The 20,830-nt window shown below is 56.1% G+C and overlaps 1 protein-coding gene across 3 annotated transcripts in view; it reads right to left on the bottom strand.

Moving 5' to 3' along the window:
* Window positions 1-20,830, bottom strand: part of RAB11FIP5 (RAB11 family interacting protein 5) — a 40,923-nt gene that overhangs the window by 4,454 nt on the left and 15,639 nt on the right. Inside the window, exons 2-4 of one of the 3 annotated variants that reach the window (XM_043468183.1) lie at window positions 10,605-11,041; window positions 9,812-10,511; window positions 1,648-3,663 (exon numbers count right to left, since the gene is read on the bottom strand). In XM_043468183.1, coding sequence (XP_043324118.1) covers window positions 1,648-3,663; window positions 9,812-10,511; window positions 10,605-11,041 — 3,153 coding nt within the window. The remainder of the gene's footprint in view (window positions 1-1,647; window positions 3,664-9,811; window positions 10,512-10,604; window positions 11,042-20,830) is intronic. The other 2 variants (XM_043468184.1, XM_043468186.1) reach the window with 2 other exon arrangements.

Genomic DNA, 20,830 nt, shown 5'->3' with positions numbered 1-20,830 from the left:
AAATGGCTTAGTCCAAGGCCCTGACTACACTGAAGGGAGGCCCACCCAACCCCAGAGAAGCCAGCTCTGGCACTCAGGACAGGGCTGCGGATTCGGTATCAACCCAGCAGGAGAGGCAGAGAGCCCAGGCGGGGGCAGACAGTAGGGAAAAGAACACATCCAGCCCATCCTGCCCATGTAGGCGTTCACATGAGGAGGAGGATGTAAAGGCAGCCCTCAGGCCAGCGAGGGGCTGTGCCAAGGGAGGGGAGGAATACAGTGGGGCAGAGAAACACCCTGAATGGGGGCTTGGAGTCCTGAGCCCTCGGTCTGCTTGTCCACTACGTCTGAGCAACCCTGCTCTCACAGACTTCATTTCCTAATCTGAGAAATGGGACAGTTTTACTTGGCCCATCCACATCATGATGTAAGGAACATGCCAAGTACAGACATGATGCCAACTCTGAAGAGAATAAAACTTCCAGAAAGTGGTGAGTATAATTAGAAGTGGTACTGGAATGTGGCAGCGCCAGCTGAGGATGCTGTCATCAGAGCAAGGAAGCTGTAATCACCTCCTCTCTCCCACCTCTGGGACCAGCATCACCACCTCTCACCGGAACACAGTCGGGAGCAGCCCAGACTCCTTCCCACCCACCCCTCAGAAGTCGGCACTGGCCCTCTGGGGCCTGCCCTCCCTGGCTCATTTCTGTCTTCGGTCTGGATTGGGAACTCCTGGGGAATACAGCAGGAGTAGTGTCTCTCATCTCTGTTCAGTGGTGGACACTCAGTGAATGTGGATGACCAAAGGTATGAGCTGGTGTGCTGGGGGCCTCCCAGAGGCCAGTGCTAGAGCCTGTGCCCCTGCTACCCACCCCTACCTCTTCACTCTGCTCTCCCAGAGTCCTAGATTCCCTCTGAACTTTGCTGCACCATTCCCCACAGTGACCTATCTCTGCAGGACTCACCTCTGGTCACCCCTCTGCAGGCACCAGGTGAGGTCCCGACCTCCTAAGTCTCCCAGACAGACCAGTGCCACAGTGACCACAGCCTCACAGGCATCCCCTGCCTCTCAGCCCAGTCCTAAGCACACTGGGACCACCCCGTGACAGGCACAAATGCAAACCAATGAGGCACCTGGGGAGTCAGAAAAAAGCAAACCTTTTTTCTGGGGGGCATACACAGGGAGCATCTTAGATTTTCTTTTGTCCTCTAAACGTATTTTGGCTCTCCTGTCTGACCCCAGTACCAGCCCCTCCCCTCTAGTCTGCCTTCACAACCTACTCCCCCAGGCCTGCCTTGGAGGACACAGCCCCCATCTGACAAGCTGAACTGCCCCAGCTTCCCTTGGGCTGAGAACCTAAGCTCTCATCTCAGCTCCCCTGCTGGCCCGTATCATTCTCCCCATTCCATGCCTCCCCTCTTCACCTTATCGTCATCATCCCCCAACTCCTGACCTATGGGGGGCACCTGCTGGCCCAAGGTGCCAAGAGGAAGCAGCCTCCGAGCCAGCACCATGGAAGGCTCGTGTCTCCAGAGCTCTGGGGTGAAGGAATCCCTCACCTAGCCCCGAAGGGGCTAGGAATGTGAACACCTCAGTCCTTGGGCCGCTCTGCCCTACCCCACCCCTACCCCTTCCCTCCTGGGGAGTGTTTTCCGGTGGCTGCTCACCTGGCACTGGGCTGTGTCTCCTCAGCTGGTCGTGTCTCCTCAGCTGGTCGTGTCTCCAAGGGCAGAAGCGCAAGCGGGGAGGCTGGGGTGCCTGCAGCGTGGCCCTCCCCAGGTGGGGTGGGGGAGCTCCCAGTGGGGGAGGCTGGCTCCCCAGGGGGTAGGGAAGCGGTCACGGTCCAGGCTCCAGGCAGGGGAGAACACGGAGGGCTGGGGCCCCCGTGGCGGTGGCTGGCCCCGGGCGGGAGAGGGGGTGGTGGCAAGGCAGGTTCTGGGGGGTTGGGCAGCTCTTCTGGACCAGAGCGGATGGAAGATTCCCTGGACCCTGGAGGGGATGTGGATGGGAGGCTGGGGGGACCCTGGCTCCCCTGAGACGTGAAGGGGTTCAAGGCATCCTCCTCTGAGAGCCGTAAGTCAGCCTGTCGGCGGCTGCCTGACGGGAGCCCAGGCCCCTCTCCTCCTGGATCCTGGCTCTGGGCCTCAGGGTCTTCTCTCTTTGGAGTCCCCCACATCTGCTGACTCTGAAGAGCCAAGCTCTCTGAGTAATGGGGTTTGGGGGCAGGGCCCTGAGGGCAGCTGGGGGGCACAGAGAGGCAGGGCCCGGACACCACGGGAGGGCTGGCATCCTCTGCTAGATCTTCTGGGCCTGGCCCACCCTGCGCGACTCCAGAGGAATGGCTGTCAGACTCCAGCTCGGGCTTCTGGGCCTCCTCCCCCTGCTCGGCCGCCTGGGGACCAGTGATGGGTGCACTTGGGACGACATCTTCTTCTCCCGTCTCTGACCCCCTGCGACTCAGCCCCCCTACCGCCTCCTCCTCCTCCTCCTCCACCGCCTCTGCCTTCTTCTCTTCCTCCGCTGCCGCCGCCTCCTTCTCCTGGGAATCTGAGGGGGTGAAGAGACGCGGTGGCTTGGGAGGTGGTGTCTGGGGCTGCAGCCCCTGGTCTAACTCCCACTTGGGCTTGAGCTCTGAGTCTGGCTCCAGCGGGGGCAGCCCCCCGCTCCTCTGGGGGCTCACAGGTTCTGGTGACCGTGGCTGCATCTGGGGAGGAGGAGGCAGCTCATCAGACAACCCTCCCTGCAGGACCGGTGAGGTAGTCTCCGCCGCAGGAGAAACGGTGACCACATCCCACGGCCAGGAATCGTCCACTGTATCGAGCTCGTGGGAGAGCTGGCTTCCACCTTGGCAGGTCTCCTTGTCCTGGTGGGCCTCAGGGGCACCGTCTGGGCCAGGCAGCCTCTCCCACACGCTGATCACTTCTGGGGAGCTAAAGAGAGATGTCGCACTGTCTGCCGGACTCTGCCCTGCTTCCCCTCCTGGGGCCGGCAACTCCCTGTCTGCTCCAGAGGCTGAGGCTCCTGGGTGCAGCTGGGCTGACGCGGGGGGCAGACAGGCCCCTTCTGACCCAAGGGGCCCTGGGTCAGCCACACTCGTGCTTGGACAGTCCAGTCCCAAGTCCAGAGGAATTCTGGGCTCCGGCCACATGCTGCTCCCACCTCTTTCTCCTCCCCCAGGGTCCCCCTGGGGCTCAGCTGCCTTCATTGTCATGGCCCCGGGGCCTGGGTCTTGCAGCCCAATCGCCTCCAGCCCCGCTCCTGGTGGAGCCAGGATCTCACTCCTGGACTCTGGACGCAGCCTGCTGGCAGCAAAGATGTTGAAGGTGTCGTCCCACTCAGGCGGGGCTTTCCCAGGGGAGGCCAGGGGGGTGGGGTTGGCCCTCGAGGCACTGGGGAGAGAGGGAGCAGGTGAAGGAGAGTTTAGTGCTATGTCGGCTATGAGTTCCTCGAAGAAAGGGTTGGTCTGCAGGGAGGTGAGGAACGGGTTGGTGAGACCCGAGAGTCCAGACGGGGCGGTCTCGGGGGCGGCGGCAGCGGCAGCAGCGGCAGCGGCGGGGGAGGCGACTGCACAAAGGTTAGTGCTTAGCAGGGGGGCAGTGGGGGGGGCCGGAGCACAGGGGGAGCAGGGGTGGTGGTGAGGAAGAGCAGCCAGGTCAGATTCTACCTGAGGAGACACGTCCAGGCTGTGGAGGGAGACAAAACCGTGAGCCTCCGGGTTAATGCCAAGACTGAAGAGGCCCCTGCTGAGCCCCACTGCCTGCCCCCCACCTGCCTGGGGACGAGGGGCCACAGCGCTACGCGGGCTGGGCTCGGGGATGCGGGCCCGGGGACAGACGGAAGCCCCCGGCACGTACATGATGAGGCAGCCCCCCAGGATGAAGATGCTGGACAGAGCTCCTCTGATCCTCAGAGCAACCCCGAGGAGCGGTACTCCCATTTTACAGGTGGGATCCCAGCTATGAGCCCACGCTGACAACTACTCAATGCCAGACTGCCATCTGAAGAACCAACTAGAGAGCACTTTACATCTCTTTATGGGACTGAGAAAAGAAAACACTGGCTGGTTGGGACAGGATAGACAGACCAGAGAAAACCCAGGCACAGGTACGTGGCTGGATGAAGTGGGGACTAACAGCACCCAGCCGGTGCCTGACCTTCTGCCCATGAAACAGCCTGGGTCCTCCTGAGCCCTGGTGGAAATAGAAGGTGACGATGGGGCTGTTATCAGACGTGACACGGTACCAACCAGACAGAACCTTCTGCTGTGGCCTTCTCGCTTCTGGGAGGGGTACTATAACCAGCCAAAAAGGATGAGACACTGCTGAGGATGTCTGCTGCCAGGCATCCACCTGGCCCGGCACTCGGCAGGCAGCCTCTCACCAAGGACACTGGCGGGCCAGACTTGGAAGTGACCCCACGGGGGAGACCAAGGCTGGGAGGTGGCAGCAACAGCAACCATAGATGTCACCAGGGGCCTCCTGGGGTCCCCCACACAGACCCCTGGCTCCCCTGGGAAATCCACTCCCTGATGATACACTTACATTAACCAAGACACTTGCTGGCCTTCAGGTGCCCACTCCGGGGTCTCCTTGGGGGGAGCACTTATGCCTTATCTACAGCACGCAACTGACTTGAGGGGAATGGGAAGGGACAGACTCTAAAATGAGAGCTCTTGGCTTCTCCGGGACACAGACAGAAGGCCAGAATGACAGCACAGGGAAAGGGGGGCCTGACACCCCCATTTTCAGCAGTCTGACAATGCCTTGCAGCTCAGCCCACCTGTCAGACCCAGACCTCAGTGGCCTTGCCTGCTATTTTGAGCGCCATCTTCCATCCCCCCAAGCCCTAAGACGCCCATTCCACGATCCCTGCCAGCCCAGATGGAAACATCCTGAAGAACTCCTATATATCTGTCTTCTCCATTCAAGCAGCTCCTTCCCACGGGGAAATGCTGGGGGCGAACTCTGAGGTCGCAGAGGCCAGGCTTCAACAGTCAGGCCATGAGGAAGGAGGGAGGGGGTAGGAGAGGCACCTACAGAAAGAGGCCCAGAAGTCTGGAGCCAGGACTCTTCCGGGGAGCCAGGGCCCAGTCGGAGGCAGTCCCGTGGAGCTGGGCAGAGGCCGGGCCAGCTCATCTGCAGACACAGGGGCAGGTGATGAGAAGGAGGCCAGTTCAGCCAGCAGCACAGGAGGGCCTCCCAGACAGGCTGGAGTCTATCAGCCAAGTCTCAAAGGCAGGACACAGTCAGACCCCAAGCCCTGGGCTTCTCTTAAGAATCCAGCTTCCAGAGACTCTCCTGAGCCTGTTTTTGCCTTGTAATAACTCCCAGCAGGCGGGGAGGAAAGGGTTGGGGGTGGCGTAAAAAGTCCTGTCTTCTCCCACCCCAACTGGGCTTTCCAGAACAGCTCTGCCTCTACGGTCAAGACATGGTAAAGACACTGAAAGAGGGAGGATCCTGGGCCCAGAGTTCCCCTCTCCCTTCCTCCAGAAATGTCTACCTTAGGGGCCAAGAGAGCAAAGCACCACCACCACGTGGTCAAGACCCTGCCCTCAGTCCACCCCCACCATCGAAGCACCAACCCTGCTGCGGGACTCGGCCCCCAGGCACAGGGCTGAGGGAAGCTGAGCCATCTCTTACCAGTGCCCTTGATGACAAGTGGACAGAGGGGTCTGACGGAAGCAGCTCCATCAAACATTAAACGCCCCAAGCGTCGCTCCACACCCCTCGGCCCTGGACTGGCCGCACCCACCCGTGCAGTCTTGCAGCAATCTGGCGGACTGTCAGAACCACAGGGCAGGAGAGGGCAGGGGAGGAGCTGGGAGCCCCAGGCTCGGCTGGAAACCCTCCCTCCACTGGCTCCCCAGAGGGGCACACGAGCCCGTTGGTATGGAACCCGCAAACGGCTCTCCCTAGAGGAAGAAGCTCCAGGTACAACGCCGAGCTAGCAGCCTCCCCAGAGTCAGCACTTCACCAGTTCATCCCTCTCACCCAGTCACACGTCCTCCCTGCCCCCATGCCTCCCCTGCTCCACACCAGGTGCACATTCTGAAAGCTCTCACTCTAAAAAGTCCCCTCCCCGGAATTCCTTTGCGGTCCAGTGGTTAGGACTCCACGCTTTTGCTGCGGAGGGCCCAGGTTCAACGTCTAGTCAGGGAACTAAGATCCCCCAATTTGTGCAGCCTGGCCAAAAACAAAAACAACGCCCCTCCCTACCACTGCACCTGACACAGATCAGACACGTTGCCGTGTGGGGCTGTGGTTGCAGGGTATGCTCTGGGGACAGGGCCCACCATGCCAGCCCCGCACACTGCTGCCCTGCTCCTCCCGCCCCCACCAAGCACCGAGGCGTCAACATATCCTGACTCATCCTCTCCAGGACCAAAAGCTGGGGAAAGAAATCAGATGTCCAAGGGTCCCTGCCCCTCCAGCCTGAGAGAATAAAACTTCAGGGCCTTAGTGCTGCCTCAGGAACCTTACAGCAATTGGATGAGCCCGCCACTTAACACAGCAATCGTCTGCTCACCCTGACGGCCCCCCTTCTGACACAGCCGCCGCTGGGTGACTCCCTACAGCGCGAGGAGGACGCCTCTGCAACTGGGGCCAGGCTGCACCGGTGGACAGCTCTCCCTCAGACTGAGACAAGCCGTGTGTCCTTGTTATTTCCATGCACTGGTCCCAGGGGGCATGGAGATCCACAAAGGCTCTCCCCCAGACACTCCCAGAAAAGGCCAAAGCCAGCCTTTCAGGCATTCCCATCCCAGCCAACATGCCTTCAGCCAGCGCCCCCAGGACCCATCTCCTGGCATCTGTCTAACAGGTACCCTGATGTCCAGGAGACGTGACAAGACACCCTCTCCCTTCATCTGGGCAGTGAGGTGACCTGGTGTGGGGGGGCGGTGCGGGGGGGGCCTGTATGCTGCAAGCAGGGAGACCGTAAGAGTTATCTTCCGAACCAGAATATTTTTAACACAGTAAAGGGGCAATGCCAGGAAAACAGGCACAAACAGGACTTAGGGCCACACTGCCTCTAGGTCACTGGCACACACCACAGTCACGCGTTTACGCCACTGAGAATGCCCGAGACCCCAGGTTCTCTCAGCAGCCAGCTCACACTCCAGGTTCATTGAGACCTCGCTGTTCACACCTGGTGAGGGGCTGGGGGTGATGCAGAGACTGCTAAAGACCACCACAATGCATATGCCTCTAGGCTGGACCATGAGTACCCTCAATTTAAAAATGTTTTTATATAACACCTGATCTGCCACTGTGCACAAAGATCCATGGTTAGTGTAGGGAGGGGCGGGGAGCCTGAGGTGCCCTAAGAGGTCACCCTAAGAGGATCAGGGACAGAGAACGGGACAGACACAGAAACCACTTGTTTTGGCACTGGTGGGTTTTACACACACACACACGGTCATGACGGTCCTAAACACACACTAAAGTAGCCTGTGCTGCAGCCCAGGGTGAATGGCCCACAGCAGGGCTGGTGAGCAGGGCCTAGTCCAGTGGCCCAGATCTCAACCACCCACTCCCCCCGACACACACACGCGCACACACACATGCGGGTGGGGGCTGTGTGACAGTCACGGGACCTGGCAGACGAGGGGCAGGGCAGGGGGGCGGGAGGACCACCTTCCTGGCCTCTCATGCTCTGGCTCCTTCTCCAACAGCTTTTCTCTGGACACCCAGCACAGCGCACCCTGCCTCCGGCCTCTCCGGGGGCTGTGCCGAGTGGGAGCACTAGAGGGCGCCGCTGCCCTGCCTGGCGAGGAACACCCCGCACTCCTCAATGGTCGCCCGGGGCAGAGGCACCCCAACCTCTGGGTCTGCAGACAGGCTCTCCTGGGGGTCTCGAGGCCACACTCAGTCACTCCAGTTCTAGGTGTCCAACTTATGGCTTCCTGCCACCAGTTCTTCCTGCTCACCTCTTATTCTCTCCTCAATAGCCCCAAGCCCTCTGAGCAGACACCAAAGGTGGTTTCTCCCAGGCCAGCCCCCCTCCCCCGAGGCACACTGGGCCAGGGACACTGACAAGGCTCAAAGTCCAGGTCACGCCCGTCCCACCCAGCCTGCAGCCACCGTCAGCACTCGGGCCCCAGAGGGGGCAGGAAGCCCCATCCGCCCTCCAGCCTGCAGAGGATGAGCTTGGAATTCAAGCCCAGGAGAACAAAAACCTCGGCTTCCTTATGTTCATCAGTCATCCAACTTCTCTTGCCTCTGAAAGGCCATCAGAAGACACGGAGAAACTGAAGGAAAACAGTAAGCAGCAGCAAGGACCACCCCACATCACTCAGTCACGGCTTGCAGAGCACTGAGCCCAATGCCCGGCACTTGCCTAAAAACTGCCTTACAGACAAATGTCCCCTCATCCATCCTGCCCTAGAAAAGGCCCAGAGACATCCCGTGGACAGCAGCACTGGCCCGTGGTCTGTGCCCCTCCCTCCACCATACCACCTACAATCTCTTAGTGGTCACAGGGCCACTGGCTCAGCCTGGGCATCTGAGAAAGGCCCACCCGCTCCTTCCCCTAGGCAGCAGGCAGCCAGCAGTTCCCCGGGCTCCGGTGAGTAGGGCTGCTCCTAAGTAGGGGAAACATCACCCAGAGACTGATGCCCCCACATACTCATCTCTGAGGCTATACAGAGAGCTGCGAGACAGTCAGAGCTCAAAGCTAAAAGGCCCTGCATCTCTCTCCCTGCTCCCCTGAGCAGACTCAGCATCTCACAGCGCAAGAGAAGAACCGGGACTTCAGGAGTCCACGCCTCCCTGCTGGGGAAGAGGCTGAGGGTCCTCCCTCCACCCTTTTTAGCCCTTTACCACTGTGCCCAATCCTCCCCCTCCACCTCTGGCCCACATACCCACTGACAGGGACGGGCGGGCTTGCTGAGAGAACAGTAACAGCCGCCCTGCCACACTGGGTGAGGCTGTCGCAGAGGCACCTGTCCAGGGCTGACCCCCAGCCCTTGGGAGGGCGGGACACCTGCTCCCGGTCGAAGCCCAGAGCCCCTCCCTGAGCCCCGCTGGACAACGCGGCAACCTCCACCGGCTCCAACTTAGGAGGAAGCCAAAGGACTAAGGTGGGGGCTAGGGGCTCTGTCCCAGGCCTAGGCTGAAGGACTGCATTCTTCTCCTGGGTGGGACTCAGCATATTCAAAATAGAGCAGCTACCAGCAGCACGTGCCCTACCCCAAGACCAAGAGACACCAGAGGGGGCCAGGGCCCCAAGAGTTTCCAAAGACACGGAACAGGTCACAGGTTTCAGGGGAGCTGCCCACAGCCTCTGGCCAAGCCCTGGGAGCAACCAGGGGTGAGTATATGGGGGAGGACTGGGCACATCCATTACTCAACTTCCATCCCTCAGAGAGAAGAGAGCAGAGAGCCAGCTGGGACAGCTGGTGGGAAGTCACCTAGCTTCAGACAGGGTGGGGAAGCCTCAAGTGAGTCCTCAGTCCCTGCCTCTCTACCTGGCAAAGCTTCATGACCTTGAGGCCAGCAGGCAAGAGGTAGAGGTTGGGAAGCAAACAATTCCTACAAATGGCCTTCCCTGCTTCTGTCCTCTTCCTCCCCCTCCTCAGGGGATAGATGTGCCAACTCAGGAAGTGAGGCCGGCGGGGCCCCCAGAGCGCCATGCCCTTCAACTCACCTGTGTCCATGTGCAGACAACAAGCCTTGGCTTAGGGAGACAGGGTTCCCCTGCTTAACCATGCAAAGCCAGAGCCCAGCAGCCTGCCCCCGGGCCCCATCTGTGCCATCCTCCCTGCCCCGGGGTTCAGTGCAGACACCCCAGCATCTTTCCCAGGGACCAAAACTGGTCTTGCCAAGGACGTACCTGGGTTTCTGGGATGGTTCCTTGGTTTCTCTCAAGCCAAACCAGCTACTTTTGGCCTTTTCCTCCCCACTGGATGAGTGGTGGGGGGAGGCTCCCAGAGTGGGGCCCCCCTTCTCCCCCAGAGAGCCTCGGCGCCCCATCTCACTCCGACTCAGCCCCTGGTGGTGATGGTGGAAAAGGCCCATCCGGGGCTTCCGCTCCTCCTTCCGAGCTCCCTCCTTCTCCACCGCAGCCTCAGAGGAGGCCACCATGGGGGTGGCGACCTGCACCGGCCTCCCCTCTGAGGGCCGGGCCCCCTCCTCCTCTCCAGAGCGGTGGGCCCCCACGGCCAACACTCTGGCCTGTGAGCTCAGCTCCTCCTGTCCAGGCGCTGCCTCAGAGCTGCTGGGGCGGCGACTGCCTCGGGCCCAGGAGTCGTCCGCAGACCGCGGCCCCTCCTCGGAGGGCCGGGAAGAGCCAGCGTGCAGGGAGCTGGAGGTTGGAAACGGGCCCGAGATGGAACTGCGGTGCCGTGGGGGCGCCGGGGGCTCCTCGTTGTATATGTGGCTCCCGTTGACACAGAGAGAGGAGCGCGAGGCCCCATCAAGATGGCCCTGAAGGTCAAGAAGAGCCCGGGGAGGCGCCGCCCGCATCTGGCTGGCCTCGTCACTGTAGGTCCGTTTGTGGGTGAGCAACTTGGGGGACTGTGCAGAGTCCCGGCCTGGAAAGGAAGCACATGTGGAGTGAGACACCTGCTCCCCCCGGCCTCCCCTACAGCCGAGGGGCCAGCCCGCCCCCCGCTCCCCTCGCTCACCCCCTTCTGAGGACAGCCAGCTGCTGCGGCTGGGCGAGCGGGTGAGCAGCTCGGCGCCGGGGCCCTGGTAGGCCAGGCTCCCGCTGGCCGAGGACAGAGTGCTGTCTGAGCCCAGCGAGGTGTTGGACTGGGTCAGCGAGGACTTGCGCAACTTGCTGCGGAGGAAGAAGCCTTTGGCTTTGCCCATCTTGCCCAGGCTGCCCAGCTCGGGGTCCTCCAGGGCGCTGCTGGGGAGGATGGCAGAGGCGGACTCCAGGTCATACTTCTTCTTGCCTTTCATCTTGTCCTTGATCTTACTGAAGGGGGACCGCGGCTTGTCCTTCACAGACAGGTCGAACATGCTGGCGCTGAGGTTGTTGCGCGTGAACTGGATGGTCACCTGGATCTCCCCGCGCTCCTTCTCCTTCTTGCCCGCCTTCGAGTGCAGCTTGTACCACCTGTGAGAAAGAAGGGGGTGTCGGGGCTCCACTCAAAGGGACCTCCCAGAGCCCCTCCCTGCCCTGAGGGTCATGACAGCCACCCCCACAGGCTCCCACAGGCCTGGGAGGAACCCTTACAACTCCAGGCCCCAGGTACAGACACAACTACCCGCATTTTCCCCTGTCTACATCATCTCCTCTGACTGGTCACAGCCTAAGCTCTGCTCTGAGCCACGAGTGAGTCCTGGAAAGAACAGCTCTCCCGAAGCCCAGGGCCAGGAAGGCTAGTGCATAAACACACACACACACACCTCTCACTCCCTCACTGACTCACCCAAAGCCCTGCCAGGTACACCTCTGCAGGATGGAGAAGCAGACAAGACGGCATAAAGAGGCCTTAAGCAAGAGGCCCAGAGAAGGAAAGAGCACTCACTCATCTGGAGGCACCGACCATGCCTTACAAAGGGATGCGGAGGGCGGTTCTCATCTCCCCTCCACACCCAGCTCACAACAGGCCTGGGATTTTACAGATCAGGAGGTCAAAGCTCCGTGGTGAGGTAACTTAGCCAAGAACAAGCAGCCAGGAAGGAGACTGTAATTAATAATAATGTACTGCTACTGGCTCACCAATCATACATGTCCCACACTAATGTTAATACAGATGTAATAGAGACTACTACAGCAGGAGCGGGGGTGGGGGGTATGTACAGGAGCTCTGTGTACTTTCCTAAAACTACTCTAAAAATAAACTCCTTTAATTAAAAAAAGCAGACACAGTGAGCACAGCAAGAACGTGAGCAAGAAGCCATGAAAGAAAGAATACAAGGAAGTTCTCCCGAAGGCCAAGCGGGCCTGCACAGATGCGCCCACCAGCACTCAGCACAGTGAACAGAGAAAGACCTAGTGATGGGGAGCACTGAGGTTTCAGAGCCCCAGGTATAAAAAGGAGACCAGTGGCTTCCACAGAGGGGACACAGGTCCATATAACACATTCAGAAATTAGAGCGGCATCAGGTCCTCACTAGCAACACTGGACACCATATGGAGTCATGCCTTTGAAATTCTGAGGGAAAAACTCCCCAGAATTCTAGACCCAGCCAGTCAAGTTTTATTCCATAATGAAGTCCAGTGGAGGTGGTCACATTGGTTACTGAAGGGCTCAAAGACCCTCAGAGTATACACACACCACACACACACACACCCCCACCACACACACACACACTATACATGTACCACACCACACACACACTACACATGTATCATACCACACACACTACACATGTACCACACCACACACACACACACACACGTACCATACCACACACACTACACATGTACCACACCCCCCCACACACACACGTACCGCACCACACACACACACTACACATGTACCACACCACACACACACTACACATGTACCGCACCACACACACACACTACACATGCACCGTACCACACACACACTACACATGTACCGCACCACACACACACACACACACACATGTACCACACCACACACACACTACACATGTACCATACCACACACACTACACATGTACCACACCACACACACACACACACACGTACCACACCACACACACACACTACACACGTACCACACCACACACACACACTACACATGTACCACACTACACACTCACTACACATGTACCATACCACACACACACTACACATGTACCACACCACACACACACACACACACGTACCGCACCACACACACACACTACACACGTACCACACCACACACACACACACTACACATGTACCACACTACACACTACACATGTACCACACCACACACACACATGTACCGCACCACACACACTACACATGTACCACACTACACACTACACATGTACCACACCACACACACACATGTACCGCACCACACACACACATGTACTGCACCACACACACACATACCACACCACACACACACACTACACATGTACCACACTACACACTACACATGTACCACACCACACACACACTACACATGTACCGCACCACACACACACACACACACACACATGTACCACACCACACACACACTACACATGTACCATACCACACACACACTACACATGTACCATACCACACACACACTACACATGTACCACACCACACACACACACACACACGTACCGCACCACACACACACACTACACATGTACCACACTACACATGTACCACACCACACACACACTACACATGTACCGCACCACACACACACACACACACATGTACCACACCACACACACACTACACATGTACCATACCACACACACACTACACATGTACCACACCACACACACACATGTACCACACCACACACACACATGTACCGCACCACACACACACTACACATGTACCACACTACACATGTACCACACCACACACACACTACACATGTACCACACTACACACACACTACAAATGTACCACACCACACACACACTACACATGTACCACACCACACACACACATGTACCGCAACACACACACACACACATGTACCACACCACACACACTACACATGTACCACACTACACACTACACATGTACCACACCACATACACACTACACATGTACCACACCACACACACACTACACATGTACCACACTACACACTACACACACACACACACACGTACTGCACCATACACGCCTCAGTCCCTGACAGCTGCTCATCCCACAGCACCAGCTCCCTGAGCTGCTAGTGGACACAAAGGGGTGGGAGACCTTTTGTATGAAAGTTCCTATATATTCAAATGTCCAGAGTTAAGTCACTGCAAGGAATTGATGTTGGTGGGTTTAAACCTTGTAACTTAAAAAAAAAAGTCTTGCTGGGGCATTTCCAGTTGGCTCCCTTTGGAAGCATCCATCATGACTAACCTCTTGGTGCCCATCATGGGCTATGCAGCTGGCCTTTTCCTGGCGACCACTTGGGTAACCTACGTAAAGTGAGCCCTGGCTATTGGTTTCCCTCCCAAACCTGAGAGGCCTCCCCCTGGGAAGCTGGGTCAGGACATATGGTAGCACAAGCAAGGAGGGCGGAGGGCCGGGCCCAGAGAGTGTGTGTGTGTTTCTGTGCTCTCAAAATGATCAGGGGCAGGGAAGAAAGGTGGGGGAGGAAAGGCGAGGAGTAGAGAAGAGAGCTGAGAGACAGACTGATGGGGTGTGCGTGAGGAGGTGTCTGGGGGCACGAGGAGGTGTCTGGGGGCACAAGGAGACCTTTACTAGAAAGACAAACCAGCAAGCATCAATATCCTCACTGCCCTGCCTTTTTTACCCAACATCCACCCTGGGCCTGACCCTTTAAGTCATCCAAGGGCAAGTCAACTTGCTGAAAGCTGGGCTAGGCCTCATTTAGTACATAAGATCCTGGGAGGTGGGGCAATGAAAAGTATTAATACATGGACTCCAGCCACAAAGCCACCAAGCCCTGAGTGACGGGAATCAGCAAGCACAGACATCCGTCACTGCGGCTGAGGTCAGGGGCCCTGAGCCCAAGCCGGTCATGCTCCACATACCATGGCATTAACAGTGGCTATCTCTGGGGGTGAGGCTGCAGGGAACTATCACTTCCTACTGTCTATTTTTGTCCTGTGTGAATTTTTTATAAGGGCCATATATTACCATCGTAATAGGAAAGAGATGAAAGAAAATCCCCATTCCTTTCTTACCCCCTCAGTTGCCTGAGACAGAATGGGCTCCTCGCCTCTCCCTCCATCCCCTCGATGAAAGAGGATGCGTTACTAGCCCAGCCTGAGGCGCAAAGGATCTTTGTCCCCCGCCTTTCCCAACCTCTGCCCCTATAAGGTCACTTTTGCTGCTCCAGATCTTCCCGAGGGACTCTGGGGTTCTTCCTCTGTACCTGCTTTTCAGGGAGACAGCAGGGAAAAGAAGGCTTTCCTTGCCATTTGCCGGCTGTCACCCTCCCCATCGGGTGCAGAGTGAGAACGGCTGGGACCTGCCTCTGGAAGCTCAGTCACTATCGCCACCTGTCTCCCTACAGGTCCCGGGCAGGACTGGTCGGACCCTGGCAGGTACTTGGAGCAGGTCTTCTCCTGGGAGTGTGACCCACACAGGCTAAGCACAACGGCAAGGCCACACAGCCAACCGCTCTTGGACGAAGCCCTGTCACTCTCCACGGCTGAGACCTGGCCAAAACCAATCAGGATTTGACCACGGCCCGAGCACGTATCCAGATGTTGGCTCACAAGACAGATTTTATCTTCAGAGCTCTGCTGCTGCTGTACCCTAACCTGCACATATCAGTGTGGGCTTTCTCTATACATACTCATACCAAGATACAACCTAAAACCTACTAAATTCATAGGACCAGGCCTAGAAAATATTCCCCATTGGCTCAGTGGGTAAAGAATCTGCCTGCAATGCAGGAGACGTGAGTTCAATCCCTGGGTCAGGAAGATAACCCTGGGAATGGCAGCCCACTTCAGTATTCTTGCCTGAAAAACCCAATGGACAGAGGAGCCTGGCAGGCTACAGTTCATGGGGTCACAAGGAGTCGGACACGACTGAGCGACTAAGGAGCAGCAGGCAGCGACAGGCCTAGAAAATCAATGATTTAAGGGGGAGGGGAGTCCGTCCTTGGGTGACTGAATTCACCAGACCCAGTGTGAGAACCGCAGCAGGCTGGTCCCCTGCCTACTCTACGTGTTTCACAGATCAGAGACCAACTCTCCCTCCACCTGGGTGCCTCATCAATGACACTCAACTGGGGGACTTCCCTGGTGGTCCACTGGCTAAGACTACTACTCCCAACACAGGGGGCCCAGGGTTGATCCCTCTGGTCAGGACACCAGATCCACATGCCACAACTTAAGACCCCAAGCACTGCAACTAAGACCCGGTGCAACCAAATAAATACATAAATAAATAATTTTTTTAAAAAGGAACACTCAACTGATACCCAGAAGAAACCCACGTCTCTCCCCTGCCCAGCCAAGGCTTCCCTTCCAAAGTCCGATGAACCTGCTTCTTCTGCGAGAACTGACCCTAGACATGCTCATCCCTCCCCCACCTCCCCTCACTGGGACAAGTTACTGAAGGAATTCAGACATGGGGGAGGGGCAGGCATCATTAAGTGCTTTCTGTGAATAAAGAGTTCCAAAATGAACAAGGCCTCTGTTCCACAAAGCGACTTCTAAAATGGGATTCACTAGCTCAGGAGGAAGGACAGTGATTCTGACCCAGTACAATTTCCCTGACACCCGCTCAGCTCTCAAAGCCTGGATTCCTCGGCCCCTGCGGCACGTAAAACACCGGTCTGCACATCCTCCACTGCAGGAACCTAACTGTTCCACCTACGTGGCACCCACCTCAACTCCTGCACCATCCGAGCACCTGAACTTTCCAAAGCCTGGACAGCAAGTGCTCAGGAAACAAGGGTTTTGACAATGGTCATTATCTGGGACTTCTGGGTATGATTGCAGCCAAGACATGCTCCATCAGAAAGAAGTAGGAAGCGAAAAGTCCTTGCCTGTAAGAGGTATGGGACTTCCCTGGTGGCTCAGACACTAAAGAATGCACCTGCAATGCAGGAGACCCAGGTTTGATCCCTGGAGCAGGAAGCCCCTGGGGAAGGAAATGACTACCTACCCCAGTATTCTTGCCTGGAGAATATCATGGGCAGAGGAGCCTGGTGGGCTACAGACCATGGGGTTGCAAAGAGTCGGACGCGACTGAGCGACTGTCACTTTCACTTCACTTTCAAGAGGTGTGCACCACTACAGACGCTGCTCTTCAGGAGTGACATACAACAGAGCTTCTCAAGCATTAACACACAAGGATCACTGAGTCTAGTTAGAATGCAGCTTCTGATGCGATGCGTGCAAATGGACCTGAGAGGCTCCACCTCTTCCCAGCTGCCAGGGGATGCCAGTGCTGCTGGCCTGTGGACCACATCTGAGAGGCAGGACAAGTGACTGGTGCTAAGGACTCGGCAGAGCTAGACTCACTGTGTGCTCAGGTGTGCCGGACTCTGCATCTCCTTTATCACCCACACAGTCCAGGAGACGAGAGCCATCATCCCTATTCTGTGGATGAGGGAACCAAGTCCCAGGGAAGGTGTGTGACTTGTCCAAGATCAAACAGCTAGTAAGTGATACAGTCAGCCCTTGAACATGAAGCTGCCTAACTCCCAGTCCACATTCTTAACCTTCCAGGAGCAGCTTTTCTCATTAAGCTGGACATCCTGAGAGGACAGAAGTTGGAAAAGGCCTGGAGTCCACCACAGAGGCCCAAAGAGGCACGGAGGTGGGATATGGAGATCAGAACCCCCTTCAAAGGGTTGGCACAGTCCCAGGAGGATGAAGCCCTGAATGGTCACTAAGGGAACCACAGGGTTTTGTCCTGTCCCCAGACCATTCAAACCACGTCTGAGAGCAGCCCAGCCTCCTCTAGCAGCCATCAGCATTCAGACTTCGGGGATGAGGGGAGGGGATAGCAGGAGGAGACGCAGAACCACAGAAAACCTCTACAAGTGCCCTTGCTCAGTCACCATACCTCCCCCTCAGACTCCCTCCGCCTGACAAAACTCAGCAGGCTGAGCATGAACTTAGGACTCAGCCCTCAGCCTCCCACCCTGCTGGACCCCTCCCCACCCTCTGCAGGGGCAGAGGACAAAGGTGGGATGAAGGAGGGTGGTAGCTGCCTCACCTGTTACCCAGATTCTGGCCTAGCTGTTCCTATGAGCGGGGCTCCCAGGCCGACCGTACCCAGCTCTCCACCCATTTCTCAGTAAACAGAGCTGGGCCAACAGCTAGCAGACAGCAAAACTGGAAAAGCCGCCACTCCAGGAAAGCAGACCTGGGGCAGATGTCAAACACACACGTGTAAATGCCTGGTTGGCTCCTTAGGATCCCCAAGGGCAGTGGGGTCCTTGACAGCCACAGGGCCAGGCACACCTGACTTGTCTCCAATTCTTACTGAAACCAAGTCCCCCCAAAACTGAGCTCCCCTGCCGACCTTTTCCGGCTCTGTCCTCTCAGGATGTCCAGAGGCCCAATGTTTGCATTCAGCTTGATGACCAACACTGCCCACTGAAGGTTAAGAATGTAGACTTGGAGTTAGGCGTCTTCATGTTCAGGTTCTCTTTTGTGATTTATCTCTTGATCCAAAACTTTATTCCTCTCCTTGTCCCACCCCTGTCCCCCCAGGATTGAGGAGGATCAAAGAAAAAGGGAAACCGAAACTAAGGAGGACTTTGTGGGGCCTTCCAGGACACGAAAGCCCCTCCGTGTCCTGTTTCTTGCTTACAGGGAAAAAATGGCCTCAGTATCCGAGACCTTCCCTGAGTTCCACAGAGCAGACTCAAGCAGTTAATGATTAGAAGGGAGCAGCCACAGGACTTCAGGGGTGCCTCCACAAGGCTGGTGCCTATCTCTGAGGTGCTCTGCAGAAGTTAAGCGCCCCCCCCCCCGACCTGATAGAGGGTGGTGACTACTTACTGACCACAACAAGCATGTAGACTAGACTGGTTGGAACCAGAAAGCTGACGACTGAGATTCCCCAAACAACATCCTGTGACCTCACCACCGACTAACCAGAAGAAGCTCCACGAGCTAACTCCTAACACGGTCTTTAAAAACCTTTGCCTGAAAGCCAACGGGGAGTTCAGGCCTTTTGAGCGTGAGCTGCCTGTTCTCCTTACTTGCCACCCTGCAGATAAACACTGTTCTTTACCTCACCACAACCCAGTGTCAGTAGATTGGCTCCGCTGCGTGTCAGGCAAGCAGACCTGAGTTCAGTTCAGTAACACCATCAGCCCAGAGTTCAGCTAATGACCCAAATGATGGTGCCCCTTCCTAAGCATCCACTCCTCATTTATTTCAAACCCCAAACCAGGAACCATCCTTGTCTCTTTTTCCCCTTCGCACCCCACATGTAAATTTTGAACTCTATCGACCAGCTACACCCAGATTTCAACCCCTCTCACCACCGGCAGCCTGCGGCACAGTCCACCACAACCCCCTGCTGAATATCACAGTTCCCTGCTCACCTGCCTCCATGCTTCCTGCAGCACACAGGCGAACCTGGAGTGCATCTCACACTGCTCCTCAGCATGGCAGAAAGGACTCATCTTTTGGGTCCCAGCTCCTTTGATCCTCTGCATGTCTCATCCCACACTGGCCTTCACTGTGTTCCCACCTCCAGGCCACTGCTCTGGCTTTTCCCTCTGCCTGAGACACAGGCCCAGATCTTCCCTTACTCACTCACAACAGGTCCCCGTTAGTCTGAACTTTCTCAGTCTTCCCTGAGTACCCCAGCTACAACTGCTCCTTAACTCTGTTCTGTTTCTTCAGCATACTAACCACCTGACATGGGTGTGTGTGTGTGTGTGTGTCCCACACAGGGGTGTGTGTGTGTGTGTGTGTGTCCTTAACTCTGTTCTGTTTCTTCAGCATACTAACCACCTGACATGGGTGTGTGTGTGTGTGTGTCCCACACAGGGGTGTGTGTGTGTGTGTGTGTGTGTGTGTGTGTGTGTGTGTGTGTCCCACACAGCAAAACAACAGAATAGGAAAGACTAGAGATCTCGTCAAGAAAATGAGAGCTACCAAGGGAACATTTCATGCAAAGATGGGCTCAATAAAGGACAGAAATGGTATGGACCTAACAGAAGCAGAAGATATTAAGAAGAGGTGGCAAGAACACACAGAAGAACTGTACAAAAAGGGCCTTAATGACCTGGATAACCACAATGGTGTGGTCACTCACTAGGAGCCAGACAGGGGAGTGTGAAGTCAAGTGGGCCTTAGGAAGCAATATTACAAACAAAGCTACTGGAGGTGATGGAATTCCAGCTGAGCTACTTCAAATCCTAAAAGATGATGCTGTTAAAGTGCTCCACTCAATATGTCAGCAAATATGGAAAACTCAGCAATGGTCACAGGACTGGAAAAGGTCAGTTTTCATTCCAATCTCAAAGAAGGGCAATGTCAAAGAATGCTCAAACTACCACACAATTGAGCTCATTTCACATGCTAGCAAGGTAATGCTCAAAATCCTTCAAGCTAGGCTTCAACAGTATGTAAACTAAGAACTTCCAAATGTACAAGCTGGATTTAGAAAAGACACAGAAACCAAAGATCAAGCTGTTAATATCTGTTAGATCATAGAAAAAGCAAGAGAATTCCAGAAAAACACCTACTTCTGCTTCACTGACTATCCTAAAGTCTTTGACTGTGTGGATCACAACAAACTGGAAAATTTAAGAGATGGGAACACCAGACCACCTTCCCTGCCTCCTGAGAAATCTGTTTTGCAGGTCAAGAAGCAACAATTAGAACCGGACATGGAACAACAGACTGGTTCAAAATTGGGAAAGGAATACGTCAAGGCTGTATATTGTCACCCTGCTTATTTAACTTAAGTGCAGAGTACATTGTGTGAAAAGCCGGGCTGGATGAAGTGCAAGCTGGAATCAAGAGTGGCAGGAGAAATATCAGTAACCTCAGATATGCAGATGATACCATTCTAATAGCAGAAAGTGAAGAAGAACTAAAGAGCCTCTTGATGAAGGTGAAAGAGGAGAGTGAAAAAGCTGGCTTAAGACTCAACATTCAAAAAACTAAGGTCATGGCATCCAGTCCCATCACTTCATGGTAAATTGATGAGGAAAAAATGTAAACAATAACAGCTTTTCTTTTCTTGGACTCCAAAATCACTGCAGATGGTGACTGCAGCCATGAAATTAAAAGATCTTTGCATCACGGAAGAAAAGCTATGAAAAACCTAGACAACATATTAAAAGGCAGA

Source organism: Cervus canadensis, chromosome 5 (genome assembly GCF_019320065.1).
Source record: "Cervus canadensis isolate Bull #8, Minnesota chromosome 5, ASM1932006v1, whole genome shotgun sequence".
Taxonomy (NCBI): domain Eukaryota; kingdom Metazoa; phylum Chordata; class Mammalia; order Artiodactyla; family Cervidae; genus Cervus; species Cervus canadensis.
This window is presented reverse-complemented; position numbering and strand designations above follow the sequence as displayed.